At 37.1% G+C, this 15,565-nt stretch overlaps 1 protein-coding gene across 1 annotated transcript in view; it reads left to right on the top strand.

Annotated features, from left to right (window-relative positions):
- The window catches only part of MAGI2 (membrane associated guanylate kinase, WW and PDZ domain containing 2), a 1,332,916-nt gene that overhangs the window by 1,131,376 nt on the left and 185,975 nt on the right, over positions 1-15,565 (top strand). Inside the window, exons 11-12 of the mRNA XM_042916449.1 lie at positions 7,662-7,693; positions 13,988-14,177. Coding sequence (XP_042772383.1) covers positions 7,662-7,693; positions 13,988-14,177 — 222 coding nt within the window. The remainder of the gene's footprint in view (positions 1-7,661; positions 7,694-13,987; positions 14,178-15,565) is intronic.

Raw genomic sequence — 15,565 nt, 5'->3', positions numbered from 1 at the left:
TATTCATGCATCATTTAAAAAAAATATTACTCTCAGAATTGAAATTTTCTATTGCAAGTATTGATATCCTTCCACATTTTCTCTGCCAGTTGTTTACAGCATGCTATAAACATACAGAGCATTTTATCTCTTCATTGCTCTTGGTCCTGTTCAGAACATAAAGAAAAACCCTTTGTAGTGGTTCATATTTTCTGCAAGCTTCACCTCACTCTGAGTTTTAGCCTCCCTGACACACTTCTTCCTCTTCCTGTGCATTCCTTTATTCCTGTTCAAGGCTATTCACCTGGCCTGCTTTATTTTGAACACATCCTTTATGTAGCTGAGTTTATCAGAAGACAACATGTGCAGGCTTATCCTTTCTAGATGCTCACTGGGATTACTTTAAATGGTCAGACTGCACTCTCCACAAGGAACAAAGCCAGGGGGAAAATGCTGTTTGAAAAACAGCTTTATAGTGTTTATAAGAAAAACACTTTTATTTAGAAGATGCAGAAAGGATCATTTTTAAAGCATTGCAGAGAAAGCTTCAGCTTACCACATAAGAACAGATTCTGGCCAAAGATGGCGACCAACTTGAATTTTTCTTTGTAAATTATATCCCGTGCTTGATTGAAACTTGGTGACATGAGGTTTGGGTACCACCACCAGCAGTGTATCTTCCATGTTTGTGTAATGGAAAGGTTGGTTTTTTGGCCCAGGACACTTTCATTTAAAAAAAAAATGCCCTTTTCTGACTTCAGATAGCTTAAACAAATTATCTAAAGGAACTGCAGGGTTTAACCCATTTAATGAATTTTAATAAGACAGACGTGAATCAGTCAAAAGCCGGGGGAAAAAAGTGACTAACATTGAACTAGTTTTAATGGAAATTAGCTCATTACCCTGCTGGCTTACATTTACCAAAGGCTGAATTTTTGATGGGAAATTTGCCAGGCTGTGGGATAATGGGAGGATCTGTAAATTAAAGATTAACTTTATTAGTGGTATTTTTCTCCCTCAAATTAGCCCTAACTGGAGATTCTAAAGTCCCTGGGGCTTCTTACCCCTTTAGGAAACTTCAAAAAAATGATTTCCTCAATTGGAAGACTTTCTAACAGTCCCTGAAATATTTTCAGCAATGTAGTAAGAACATGAGCTTCCTTTATTGCCTATAATCTTTTAGGAGAAAAGATAACTTTAGAGGTGGAAGGATTTGTGTGGGTGTCCAGATGAGCTTCCTGTACTCCAGCAGGACACCACAGAAACTGAAAAAGAAATTCTCTTCCTTACTCTTTCATTCTCTCTCACACTAATGCAATACGCACATACTTTTGTTCTGCCTTTCTTCTTTTTCGTCTTTTATTGCCTTATTTTTCATTTTTAAAAAATTAGGATGAAATATACATAACATAATATTTGCCATGTTAGTCATATTTAAGTGTACAAGTTCAGTAGTGCCAAGGACATTCACATTGTTGTATTTTCCTTCTTTTTTAAGCAAAACAGAACACAACTTTTAATAAACCAGGGCATGGACATCTGCAGCGAAGCAGGTTTTTAATTCAAAGTGGTTCCTACTTCTTTTCTATCGCTTAAAGCAAAAATATAAAACGTTCCCCCTGCATCTCTATCATCTGCAGAATCCCCTATAAAATACTTGAGACTGTAATGATAATCTTCAAAACCAGAGTCATATGTACTTCAGTTGAAGAAGAATCCATTTCATATTTTGCAAATGGGAGTTCAGTATATCAAATGGAGTATAAAGATATATTGAAAGATTTAGTTCTGTTTCAGGAAATTTCTAGAAATCTGGAAAAATTGCCTTGGCATTATTCCAAATTGAAGATATCATGCTGAGACTCTCTGATCTGTTGTTCTTCATTGTATTTTGATCTCTTATTCAAATTGAGATGATTTTTAAAAGTTCATCATCTTGTTGCCGTGTGAAAATAAATAATAAAAAATCTTAACAAACAACTCACAAACACACACAAGAAAGGGGCTCTCCCTTCAGACCTACTGTAAATATATTGATAGGCTTTCATTCTGTATATCATATGTCTGAAGTAGGTTTTGAAAAGAGCCATTTTGTGGAACATACCACTTGGGACAAGGCAGTGTTGCTAACCAGTCATCAAACAATTTGAAAATGGTCCTTTGTGACACGAACATTGGCCACAGAGTTCTGAATCACGTGAGGGGAAGCTTCCATCGAGGCTGCTGATGGTCAAACAACCAACACAAGCCGATGATCTGCACAGCCAATGGAATGTTCTGAGGTTCCTCTAAAGCAAGATTTCAAGCAATAAAACATTGGGGGGGGGGACGGGTGCAGGAAAAGAAGATCTTACCTATTTTCTCTCTCTTTTCTTTTTCTTTTCTTTTTTTTACTTAATTGAACAGATATTATCTTCAGTACACGTTACTACTGCGGTTTTGTTTATAAGTGGACTTATATAAAATGATCCATTTTTAGGGTGTTCAGACCCTAAATGTCCCATTTAAATTGAATTTCAGATACACAACAAAATTTTTTTTTTACTGTAACTATGTCCTACAATATATAGGACATATTATACTAAAAACAAAATCATTCATTCTCTATCTGAAATTCAAATTTAACTGGGCTTATTGTATTTTATCTGGCAAACATATTCCAGTTGCATTTGTTGACATGTAGAATTCAATTTAAATTTCTTTTTATATAATTCTTTTTTTTCTCACATTTATTCATTTTTGAGAGACAGAGCGTGAGCAGGGGAGGGGCAGAGAGAGAGAGAGAGAGAGAGAGAGATAGAATCTGAAGCAGGCTCCACGCTCTGAGCTGTCAGCACAGAGCCCGACACAGGGCTTGTATCCACAAACCATGAGATCATGACCTGAGCCGAAGCTGGACACTCAACCAACTGAGCCACCCAGGCGCCACCAATTTAAATTTCAATATGAAGTCAATGTTGTCCTCTCTTCCATTTTAAAGTACCAGAATTTCTCATCTAGGTATTTGCACTGGGCTTCTGTTTCTTTGCCCATCTCACTGTGCTTTTAGGTGCAGAATTAAAAATCCATTTTAGTTTTATTTCTGTTCTAAAAAAGACAGATTTTAGAAAAATAATTCTATTTTGGGCTTCGTATTAAATGCATCTAAATTTTCTTACTAGCTGCATCTAAATTTTCCCCTTTGCTCTCTTATGTCCCTATTCATGTTGCAGATAGTTTATAACTGCACCGTAAGTTCTTTCACTTTTGTTGTCTTTTTTTTAAATTTAACTTAATTTGATTTAATTTAATTTGTTTTATTTCATTTTATTTTTTAAAACCAGTTTATTGAGGTATTATTGACATAGAAAAAGTTGTACATGTTTAATGTATACAACTTGATGAGTTTGGCATTGTGTTCATCCATGAAACCATTACCATAGTCCATGAATATAAGCATATTCATCACTTCCAAAAGTTTCTTCCTGCCCTTTTATTTATTTGTTTGTTGGTTGGTTGATAAGAACACTAAACATAAGATCTATCCTACTAGCAAATTTTTAAGCATATAATACAGCATTGGTAACTATTGGTGTTATGCTATACAGATCTCTAAGATTTATTTATCATGTATAACTGAAACTTTGATTAATGTCTCCATTTCCCCCTACTTCCAGACCATGTCAAGTACCATTCTACTCTCTGATTCTATTAGTTTGACTTTTTTTTTAATTTTATTTTTTATTTTTTAAAATTTACATCCAAATTAGTTAGCATATAGTGCAACAATGATTTCAGAGTAGATTCCTTAGTGCCCCTTACCCATTTAGCCCACCCCCCACAACCCCTTCAGTAACCCTCAGTTTGTTCTCCATATTTATGAATCTCTTCTGTTTTGTCCCCCTCCCTGTTTTATATTATTTTTGTTTCCCTTCCCTTATGTTCATCGGTTTTGTCTCTTAAAGTCCTCATATGAGTGAAGTCATATGTTTTTTGTCTTTCTGAATGACTAATTTCACTTAGCATAATACCCTCCAGTTCCATCCACGTAGTTGCAAATGGCAAGATTTCACTCTTTTTGATTGCCAAGTAATACTCCATTGTATATATATACCACATCTTTATCCATTCATCCATCGATGGACATTTGGGCTCTTTCCATACTTTGGCTACTGTTGATAGTACTGCTATAAACATGGGGGTGCATGTGTCCCTTCGAAACAGCACACCTGTATCCCATGGATAAATGCCTAGTAGTGCGATTGCTGGGTCGTAGGGTAGTTCTATTTTTAGTTTTTTGAGGAACCTCCATATTGTTTTCCAGAGTGGCTGCACCAGCTTGCATTCCCACACTTTTGTTGTCTTAAGAGCAAGGATTAAATAAGTATGTTTGCATTTGTGTGCACACAAACGCATACTGATAAATCAGTACAGAAACATGGGTCATTATAAAGAAACTTTAATCCCACTAGGGAATATAATATGCCAGTTTCTATAAAAGTAGGGGAAATAAAGGCCAGAAATAAACTAATATTACTATTATTATTATTTTAAAGAAATGCTCTTTTTCTATGAACTAGGTTCATAGCTCTGAAATGGTTCAGAAAGTTATCTAGATTCCCTGTTCTGTTTCCCTATGGAGATGCTTGGTGAAAAACGCAAAAGTCATACCCTGAGCAAACCAATTCTATCTCCCTTCTGTAATCTATCTCCAATGAGAATGATTCCAGAAAAAGAAAAATTGCAGAAATAAGGGTATTAAGTTTTTTCTTTGTTTTTGGTGTTTTTATTTAAATATTCATTGGAATAAACTAGGTTCCCAAGAGGGGTCATCCTACAAAACAATATTGTAATTTATAATATATAATAGTTTGTCCCACACAACTATAGCATTTCTGTAAAAGTTATTTATATGTAGGGAAATCTCTTCTGATACTATTTCTTACTCTCTGAAATTACTTACTCCATAGGGAGCAACTTCGTTTTTGACAATGTCTCAGAAAAGGTAACTATTGCTTTAGACTGAAGGTTCTGCAGCACTCAGCATTAGAAATACTCCAGAAACTGCCATAATAGGAGGAGAAAGAAGTCTTGGATCATGCCAGTGGTCTGAGGTCAGACTAAATGAAACAGCCTTAAAAGAATGGGAAACCAAACTACCTCTGAAGAAAGGTGGTCACATTAAATCTTCTTCTCTCCTTGTCTGATCTTGACCAGTGTCCCTCTTATGCCATTTTAGCTCCAGCACCATAACTGCTGAAAGGTCAGGTGATTACCCATTTTCCCTAGGAGGAATAATCATCTTTTAGTATAATGTCCCAAGTGGAGGTGAGAGCTCCATAACAGAGGGACCATTTTCAATACATTTGTATCAAAGTCTAAGCAACTCCCAGCACCTAACAAGTGTAAAACAGCAAATACTCAAAATCTGTCACAGTACTCCAGGAAGAAGGTGATGACACAAAGAAAGTAGAAGAAATAATTAAGTGTTTTGACATTGTGAGAACATATACATGACATCTTTTCAGAAGAACTGTTGCTGACAATTCCATAATCAACAAATAAATTTTACCCTTCACTGAAAATAATGGTTAATGAGCCAATAGGTTACAATTTTTTTCATTGTATAATTAGTGGTCAATTTAGTTTTGTTGGCATTTTACAGAGTAAGTCAAGGAGATAAATGTATTTATCTGTAATTTTTCACTCTCAGCTGCTTCCAGAAAAAGATGTGATTAGATCCATATAATTAAGTTATAATCAAACCACATGTCAAACTTTTCTTCATTAGTTGGAAAGATAGATAAGAACTTATAGGGTATGTAAGAAGATGAGCTAATTCTACTAATCTCCTTAGGTAGGATGGTTCTTAACTTGAACATTAAATTTAACTCTGGGTTCCAAGCAAAGCTGAGAAACATGATAGATCACACACATTCCCTCTTTCCATAAAATGAAACATCAATTCTTTACAACGTGCATTGAGGTGCAGTTTGTATTTATGCCAGGCCTGAGTTGGATTGCTTAAGCATCTACATAATTATGTGTCCGGATTTCTGCAGATATTTCCTATAAATGGGTTACAATTCAACTATTACCATTTTATAGAAGTCCCAGTTTTATTTTTTTTCAATATATGAAGTTTATTGTCAAATTGGTTTCCATACAACACCCAGTGCTCATCCTGAAAGGTGCCCTCCTCAATACCCATCACCCATCCTCCCCTCCCTCCCACCCCCCATCAACCCTCAGTTTGTTCTCAGTTTTTTAAGAGTCTCTTATGAAGTCCCAGTTTTAAAGGTGATAAACAGGGGCCTGGGTGGCTCAGTCGGTTGAGCGTCAGACTTCGGCTCAGGTCATGATCTTGCAGTCTATGAGTTTGAGCCCCGCGTCAGGCTATGTGCTGACAGCTCAGAGCCTGGAGGCTGCTTCGGATTCTGTGTCTCCCCCTCTCTCTGCCCCTCCCCTGCTCATGCTCAGTCTCTCTCTATCTCTCAATAATGAATAAACATTAAAAAAAATTTAAGGTGATAAACACACAGTATGTGGCTTATTTTCAAGATTTCATTTTTATTGGGCATTTTTCAGATACCAGCTAACATTAACATGAGCAAAATTGTTATGTTTTGGCTTACTAAGGCCAGTATACGTCAGCCGCCCCTACCTCCCACCATTATTTTTAAGTTTGTTTTCAGTACTTTTAAAAAAAACTGATACCATATGATAAAATAATAATGAAATAATAATAGAAGAAAAAAGTAATCTATCTTCTGCTTTTCATTATCTTAATGGTCATTTGGATCACAACAGAAACAGCCCAGTCTGCATACCATTTGTGATAATAGAAATTGCTCAATAAATTGAAAAAAAACAAACATGGCTTTGTTGATACATGAGTCATTCAACTAACAAACATTTTGCACTGTTTCTTCATGCACATCATGGCTGGCACTAGCATAATAAATAGATAACTGCTCAGAGAAGGTCTCCATGGGAAAACAGTCCCCAAAGAGTTATTCTTTTATACACTAGAATTTGATTCATAATATAGGTTAATTTTTTTAATTAATTTTTTTAATGTTCATTTACTTTTTGAGAGAGAGAGGGAGACAGAGCATGATCAGGGGAGGGGCAGAGAGCAGGAGACACAGAATCTGAAGCAAGTTCCAGGCTCTGATTGAACCATGTAGGTGCCCTGGTATATACATTATTTTTAAATTTAGGACTAATGAAACCTTGTTGATTGCCTTTTCACCACCTAAAGAAGGTACACAAAGAAGAATTATTTTTTATACTAAGAGAAGTTATTTACTTTTAAAATTTTTAATTTCTGCCTCTATTCTCTCTGTTCCTCCCTTCCTCCTCCTCCCACCCCACTACCATTCTCTAGCTGTGGCTGGGACACAGAAATCCCTAAGGATGACTCCATATTAGGTCTTTAAGCAGCTGACTCCCATACAGTTACCTTCTCTGTGCCTCGGAATCCTCAGATGCCAAAAAGTAATGTTCTTGGAATCATTAATACAATTCCAATGAAATTATTTGGGTTCCTTACAGAAAACTATACAACCAGGCAGCATATTTTATCGTTATTGTTTGCTATTAACTAATTAAAGTAACTTGCAATCATTTGAATATCATGCCACCCGTAAGTGGTAGCAAGTTATATTTTCAAAGTTCAAATATTGTTTTCTTTATTACAGGTTTCTTTTCTCCATGGAAAACTCCAAAGCCTGTAAGTTGGAATTCTTATGCTTCTTTCTTTATTTCTAGTTATTAATGCAATCCCATTAAATAAGATATAATTGGGTGATCTCAAAATCTTTTACCTCTGAGATTCTGCGATGTCAAAAGAACAAATCATGTGTCCCTTTGTCTTGTGCTTGTCACACAAATACAAAAATAACTTGTCTTACTTTCCTGTAAAGGCACTTCTGCCTGTTTTTTAATATACTTAGAAAATGAGCATTAACACTATTCAGTATGGTGTACTGCAGAAACCTTTTGTTTTTTCCCCTGTCAGAAATAACTATATAGTCTTTATAACATGAAATTTTTAGAAACAATGCAAACTTGACCTACAAATTGAATCTGGTACATAAGAAATTTAGCTCTGTATACATTTATACATTTATATATTTATATTTACATTTTAATGTATGCAGAGCTAAATATGTGTGTGTGTGTGTGAATATTCCAGAGACATATATGTTCTACCAAACCTGGCAATCACTCAACTTCTGAATCTCCTTCAGAAACTGGTCATCTCCGCCATCACCTAATCTCTCTGGGCCTAGTTGCCTCATGAATCATCCTGAAATTTGATGCCAACATAGGAAGTTTAAATTATCTTTTTGTGTGGCTAGGTCAGTTTCACAATTAGAAGGGTTTTTTATTTGCCGTTAGATTGGAACTTGTAACTGCCCAAGTCCCAAGAGCTGGGGTGGTTTTCTGGGATCCCATTTCATGGTATGCTAGAATACAGTACTCTACCTGGAATGCCTAAAACCCACAACTAGAGCAGAACTGTAGCAAAGTGATGATTCAAATTCAGAAACAAAACTTGGGGAATCCTGTCTCCCACCTACTTCTTTTCTTCCATCTCAAATTAAGCAGCTCAGATGAATGTGGCCCCAAGTCTGGCCAGTGAGCAGGGAATTCTTGAATTAATTTATGCTTCTCTTATTTCTTTTATTGAGGGAATCTTTAACTGCTTGATATTCTCATTTTAGAAATGGAGGTTAATATAATTTTGCATACTTCTCAAGTACAATAATTGGTTTCATTAAATAGCATGCCTTAAAATGGTTTGAAGATGTGAAAGGAAAGCCCTGTAATATGTCTGAGCTCCAGGTTTCTCTCAAAGAGACATGGGCCAACCAAGAGCTGGAGACAAAGAACTGATGTGTCAGGGCTGCAAAATATCCTCACCAGATGTGTCCTCATTTAGGATTGGGCTCATGTGGCCACAGAAAATACCAGATGGGGAAAGTAGACCTATCTGGGTTTAGCAAACCATTTCATGATGCACATGGTTTGGAAAGAGGTGTTTTTAAAATGTTTTAAATGAAATTTGTTTTATCATGGCCAAAATTTAAATAATTTCCTTTCATCACCAAAGTTAATCTGTGCTCTGTGTCTAGATACATCTTTATCTAATTTAACAAGGAACCTTGAAACTTCATCATGGTGCTACAATTATGCAATTTAATGATTTCCTTATATGTACCATGTTTATACAAATAATGCCATTTGACATAATTACAGCATTTGCTGTCATTACAGTAATGACATCCATAGTCAATAATTCCAAAAAACATTTTATAGAATTCAATTTACAATTAATCTTGAGTCCATACATCCCTACGAAAGCTAAGGCTTGGACTTCCAGGTTCAAGGCTGAGTGAGGATATAAGACTGTTGAATTAATGTCCTCCATGTATCTGCCAGAAGTTCTTTAGACTAAGGACTATAATGAGAGGCAGTGCGATATACGTTTTAGGGTGCAGGCTCTGAAGGCGCACTTCCTGGGTTCGAACTTTGCTTCTTCTCCTTACTAGCTGTGTGACTTTCAACTAACCGCTTAAGTCATCAGTATCTCAAGTTCTGTCTGTAAGATGGGGACAATAAGAGTACCCACTCCTATAGTTATTGTTAAGAGTCTATCAGCTAATCCATGTAAAGTGCTTAAAACAGTGCCTCTACATATTGAGCTCGAAAATATAAAGTACTGTCATCCTAGAAGCAGACCCTCCATGCATAAAACCTTAATAAATTAATGACTCTATAAAATGAACATAGTTTGCTAAGGTATTCCTTTAAACAAATATATAAATATATGCCCACAGTATATGGATTTATAGACTCTCTCCTCTGAGAAGGATTAACACCATCTGTACTCAGATTAAGGAAATGTTATTCTGAGTGAGATCTCTCCTCCTTCTGGTCTTGTGTCACTTGCCTACCCTCTTCTATTCTATGACTCTACATTATAAACTAATCCACATTGAGATAGTCATTTTCTTTGTAACAGGTAATACACTAATTATAGTGAGTTCTCCTGCTTTCCATCTGGAAGGGATCCAAGTTCATTCTTCAAGGACAGAATCAAGCCAAATGCCTTCACATCCCATCCTTGCCCTAAAATAGTGAAGGGAGGTGTTTAGACTACACCAGCTTCTATATGAAGCAAACAGTTTCTAAATAGATTACTTCATGTGAGGTGAGAGGCTGCCTTATTCACACTCCCACTGTGCACTCCAGATCAGAAGTGGGGATCAAAATACTAACTGCATCATGATTAGTTTATCCTATTTTACCATTTGAGGCCCTGTCATGGACTATATGTCCACTGCTAATTCAATGACTGTACCTTCAAACAGTCGAGGATTCATTCATTTACCAAGGCCTGCAGAGATACAAGGTTTCTCCCAGATACTGAAAGCAACTTCATTTCCATTTTCCTTACTCTAGTGAGATATTTATAAATACCTGCCTAGCTATGGACACCACTGGGACTACACAAGGCCAGAAGCCTGTGAGAGGTAAATGCCTGGCAGGTAGCACAACTCTAGAAAGGTCAAGGTCAGGAAAACACTAGGTAGAGCAAGTGATGCCCAAGGGTCTGGGCAATGGGACAGGGTCAGAACCTAGGGTGTTCAAGAAGGTTGAGAAGAACAAATGAGCCGAGCATCCCAGCTAGAAAGCAGAAGTCCAGAGACTAAGTTGTCTGAGAAAGAAGTCAACAGAGTGCACCCTTCAGAAGATGCTGTCAGACCAGCACATCAGCCCCAGTGAGCAGGGGGGTGGCCTCTAATTCCAGGGAGGGTGGTCTGCTCCATGGTCTTTTGCGTCAGAACCAACAAATAACAATCCAGGGGTGGGGAGCTATAAAGACTGTGAGTTTGCTTCTTCAGTAATTTCATGGGCACAGTAATTTTCTGCTCTACAGTCTCTTAAGAAACCCTGACAGAGTGGCTCAAGGATTGATAAATGTCACAGCAAGATGTCAACACTTTACTAAGCATAAACCAGACTCTTGACTAATTCCCCTGTTTCTGTGCTACAAAAATTGTAGAATTTGTCAATCTGCCCAAGTAACCTTCCCAGCAGTGCCCAAACCATTATTTGTTCTGTAGTTTTAAAAATGTTTTCTAGAAACACTAATATTTCACCTGAAACATGTTTGCTCCCATGACTTCACACAAGTGATACATATACCACAAGACCTATGTGAGTATCAGTTCACCCTCAGTAGAAGGCAGGAGAAAGAAATCGACATTTGCTGAAGCCCTATGATGACAAGTGGGATTCTACAGCTACTCAGTCCATATATCTAATTTATTTACTTTTTAGAATTTAGTATCTTATGTTCAGAAACAGAAGGGAGAAAGTCACAGCCAGAATCCCATCACATGATACCTATGGCCAGTCATTTTAACTGGAAAAAAAAAAAAAAGAATATGACTTTAGCTACAAATGTGAGACTTCCCATCATAGCAAAGACATGGAGAATAGATGAACAAAGAAACCTAGGATGGCTTCCTAGATGAATTTTACCATAAAATTAATTAATGGCATACATATTTAAAGATTTTTATGAAGTGGGACCAAAAGACCTACTGAGCAGAATATTAGCTAAAATTCTAAGCAAATTTGCCACTTATTCCCCTCAATGTATTATTATGTAAACAGCACTCCCATTATAGTTACAAATTGGTTTGACCCAGGGTCTGTCGCTAACAGCAGCTGGACTTCTTTGCACTCTTGAGATTATGTTTAATATTAGGGAAATGAACTCAGCTAGGGCTTTTCCAGCCTCGTTAGGTAGAGAAATTTTGTTTAAATGAAATCTTGGTCAGTAGCCCATATAGAAAACAAATTAAAATGAAGCCATATGTTTTAGTCCCTTCAGACTGCTGTGCCATAGACTGGATAGCTTATAAACAATAGCAATTTATTCCCCAGAGTTCTGGAGGCTGGAAGCCCAAGATCCAGCTGCTGCCATATTCAGTGTCTGGTGAGAGGCCTCTTCTGAGGCGGCCATATTTTCTCTGTTATGTCACCTGACAGAAGGGTCTTCTAGACTCTGAATCTCCTTTATTAAGGCATTCATCCCATTCACAAGGGCTCCACCCTTATTGCCTCCCAAAGGTGCCACCTTGGGTGTTAGAATTTTGACATATAAATTTGGGGGGCAGGGAACACAAACATTCAGACCATAGCACCAATCTTTTTGAGAGGAAGGTCAGTGACCCATTTCTTTCATAGTCTGATGACTCACTCAACACCTGACCTAGTCTCAGGTAGGTGAGCAAGTCACGGGGAACTTTGCAAGTCACAGTGATATGCACAGTATGTGGGACCTCACATCCCCTCCAACTTTTAAATATTTATAATTGATAAATCAGAGCTCATGTAGGAGCCCTGACCAAGATGTAGCCAGTATGGAAACAAAAGCAGGGCAGTGCAGTAAGGGACAGAAAGTTTTAATCCTGCCAAGTTCAGAACAGTGTGTATCAAAGCTAGTTTGTTTGTGTTTTGAAAAAAAAAAAAAAAGAACAGTTATGAGTCAACCAGATTTGGAAAAAAAGAACAGCTGACTATATTTTATTGATGATTTAATTCATTCATTAAATTAACATTTTCTGAGCACTTATTTTGTGTTGGTAATACAACAATGAGAAAGACTATGTCCCCTGTAGGATCTGTCCCCATCATGATCTATTTGAGGAGACATAGGTAGACTTGCCATTATAGTTGAGCATCATGAATTTTGGGTGTGACTTGTAGGTAGAGGTGCTGTGGGAACATCCAGGAGGGACATGTAACCAGTTCAGGAATGGTCAGCAAAGGCTTTCTAGAAGAGACATCTCATCTGAATCTAGTAGCCAGGTAAAGTGAGGATGGGAGGTGAAAAAGTAGAAAATGACTAAACTTCGCAGGTAGAAGGAGAAATTAAGAAAGTGTGCAAGATTCAGAGGCAGGAGAGAATCTGATGGATCCTACGGAATGAGAGGAGAGACCATTAGAGAGTATGAGAACAAAGAGCAGAAACTAGGTCATGAGGAGCCACTACTGCCCCTGGAGGAGGTTAGCCTTTAGCCTGAAGAACACACTGACCCAATGCAAAATTTTAGACAAAGGGTAATCTAATCTGAGCTTTACACAACGTGGGTTTATTCAAAGCAAAAAAGTCTAAGTTGAGTTTGAATCGTTGATTATTGAATGAAGGTGAAGTTAGCATTGCAAACAGGTGATCTCAGTTAACTGGCTTTCTCTTCAACAAAAGGATATTGGCCTCTGCCTTACCTACCTCAGGGGGCCATGGTGCAGACCAAAGAAGGTAACGTGTGTGAAAAAAACATGGTAAACTGGGAAGTGTCCTTTAGATCTTTAATAAATTATAGTATTAGCAATATCAGAGTAGCATTTGGGGGAAGAATACTGCCACATCAGCAGTAAATGAAGCTTCACAGAAGACTTTGAACAATTCATAAATCCCAGATGGTTGTAATATTAGTTTAAGTTGTAAGGAAAGTGACCAAATGTTCAGGTATAGGAGATTATCGGAATATGCATAGGTGTCAAAAGAATACATGTAGACTACTTTATTCTCTTCTGTCTCAGTAAAAATGGTGTAATATATCAGGGCCAATACCATTTTATACACACAGACATGGAAAGTTATCTTGAGATACATGTTATCTTTATTGTATAAGAGGGGAAAAAAAAAACAGACTCAGAGAGATTAAGTGATTGGCTGAAGATTACCAGCTAGTAGGTAACAAGGTTATATAAGCTTGCATTCAAAAGTCAGATACCACTTGTATTTGGTACAGTCTATGGTACTTTAATATAGAGAAATAGAATCTTTTCTCACACTTATTCCAGAGTTTGAAATGTTTCATGGAAGAAAAGTCCACAGGGCAAGAAAGTCTAACGTAAAGGTGAGGGTTGCAGTATGTGACAAGGGAAATAGCAAGAAAAAAATCCTTCTTAGCTATTTTCTGTTCTCTTTCACTTCCAGATAATGGACCGATGGGAAAATCAAGGCAGTCCTCAAACGAGTTTATCTGCTCCGGCCATACCGCAGAACCTGCCCTTCCCACCCGCCCTTCACAGGACTTCCTTTCCTGACTCATCAGAGGCCTTTGACCCAAGGAAGCCTGACCCATACGAGCTCTACGAGAAATCTAGAGCGATTTATGAAAGTAGGCGTAAGTGAAAGCCACGTAAAACAAGGGTACATTAATAATAGCTGAAGCCTTGCCAGGAGATATATTGAAGCTGAGATGATCTGGCATAATTTTATATTCTGTGGTTCAAAAAGTATCTCAAAAGTAGAGCCAACCGATCTAAACTTTTCTTTAAAAATAGCTTATACCTTTTGGGTTTATAGTTTATTTTCTACTGTTTTACCTCTAAGCCCCTGAGGAAAATGAGGAATGTATTTGGTGGGAAGGATGGGAGTCAGAGGATGTGGACAATTTTGTTTAAGTCACCAAATAGTAAGATAAATGTTTGGGATTTTTATGTGTAATCTGGTCTTGAGTCTGAAGCTTAGATTTTTTTTCTCAGAGCCTTGAATGCAATCACCAAAGAATTTAGGGCCATGAGTACATGTTAGCCAAATCTTCCAGTTCACAGTCATGAAAGTAATGGTTCTGTAAATAGCACAGATCTGCATGCCAATCATTTCTACCTCCAAAACTTCTCCTTCTCACTTAACACAGTGGGGCCTCTTTACTGCAGTGGGGCCCATGTAGTCATAAAATATCGGGTATGTGCTTGTCATCCTATTTGAAGGTCCTCTAAAATTATTTCATTGTACTTTATAAATATTAGAAAACAAAGGTTTTTAATATTCATATGCATTCATTGTGCCTCTTTCCACCATCTGACAGGTCTTCTCTTCCAAATGTTAGAGGACAGGAATATGAACGTCATGAATGTATAATCTATGAGAGAAATACACAGTATAATAGGATCCATATGAATGGATCAAGAAACCTAGCCTAGTGAGAAGGTTATGGTCCCAGGCACTTCCTTTCACAGTTTACCATAAATTGATTTCCTTTGTCTCTGTGTTCCGCCAATGTCTTCTCCCCAACTTTATCACCTGAAACATGAATCACAAGTTTTAGATGGTGTATGACCTTAGAGAATCTGAAATCTGTTTATTCTTTGCAAGCTCAGGGGCTGAGAATTATGCACCCAACTGGTAAGGGGAAGAGTTGACATAATACCTTTTCCTCATCCTCTACAACTCTCAGTTAAAAGCAATTTTCATTGATAAAATAGTTGGGACAGCAGGGCATGCATTGAGAAATGAACCCCCCCCCCACACACACACACACACACACGTACCTTTATTTTAAATAATCAGCTATGACAGGGTTCCCATATTTCATTGTTCCCCTTTTGGATGAACAACTGAAAGTCTTTAAAGGATTGTGTAGTTAGAATGTTTTTGCTGTGATAGAATAAGAACAAAGTAGTATGTTTAGCTGTATAATACAGAGTATGAAATCAAGGTATTAATGCTCATTAAAATAAAAAAAAATTGAAAAGATTTCAACACAGTTGAAATACAACACAGTTTGTA

The sequence above is a fragment of the Panthera leo genome, chromosome A2, assembly GCF_018350215.1.
Source record: "Panthera leo isolate Ple1 chromosome A2, P.leo_Ple1_pat1.1, whole genome shotgun sequence".
Classification (NCBI taxonomy): Eukaryota; Metazoa; Chordata; class Mammalia; order Carnivora; family Felidae; genus Panthera; species Panthera leo.
Note: the sequence above shows the minus strand (reverse complement) of the source record. Positions and strands in the feature narration are given on the sequence as shown.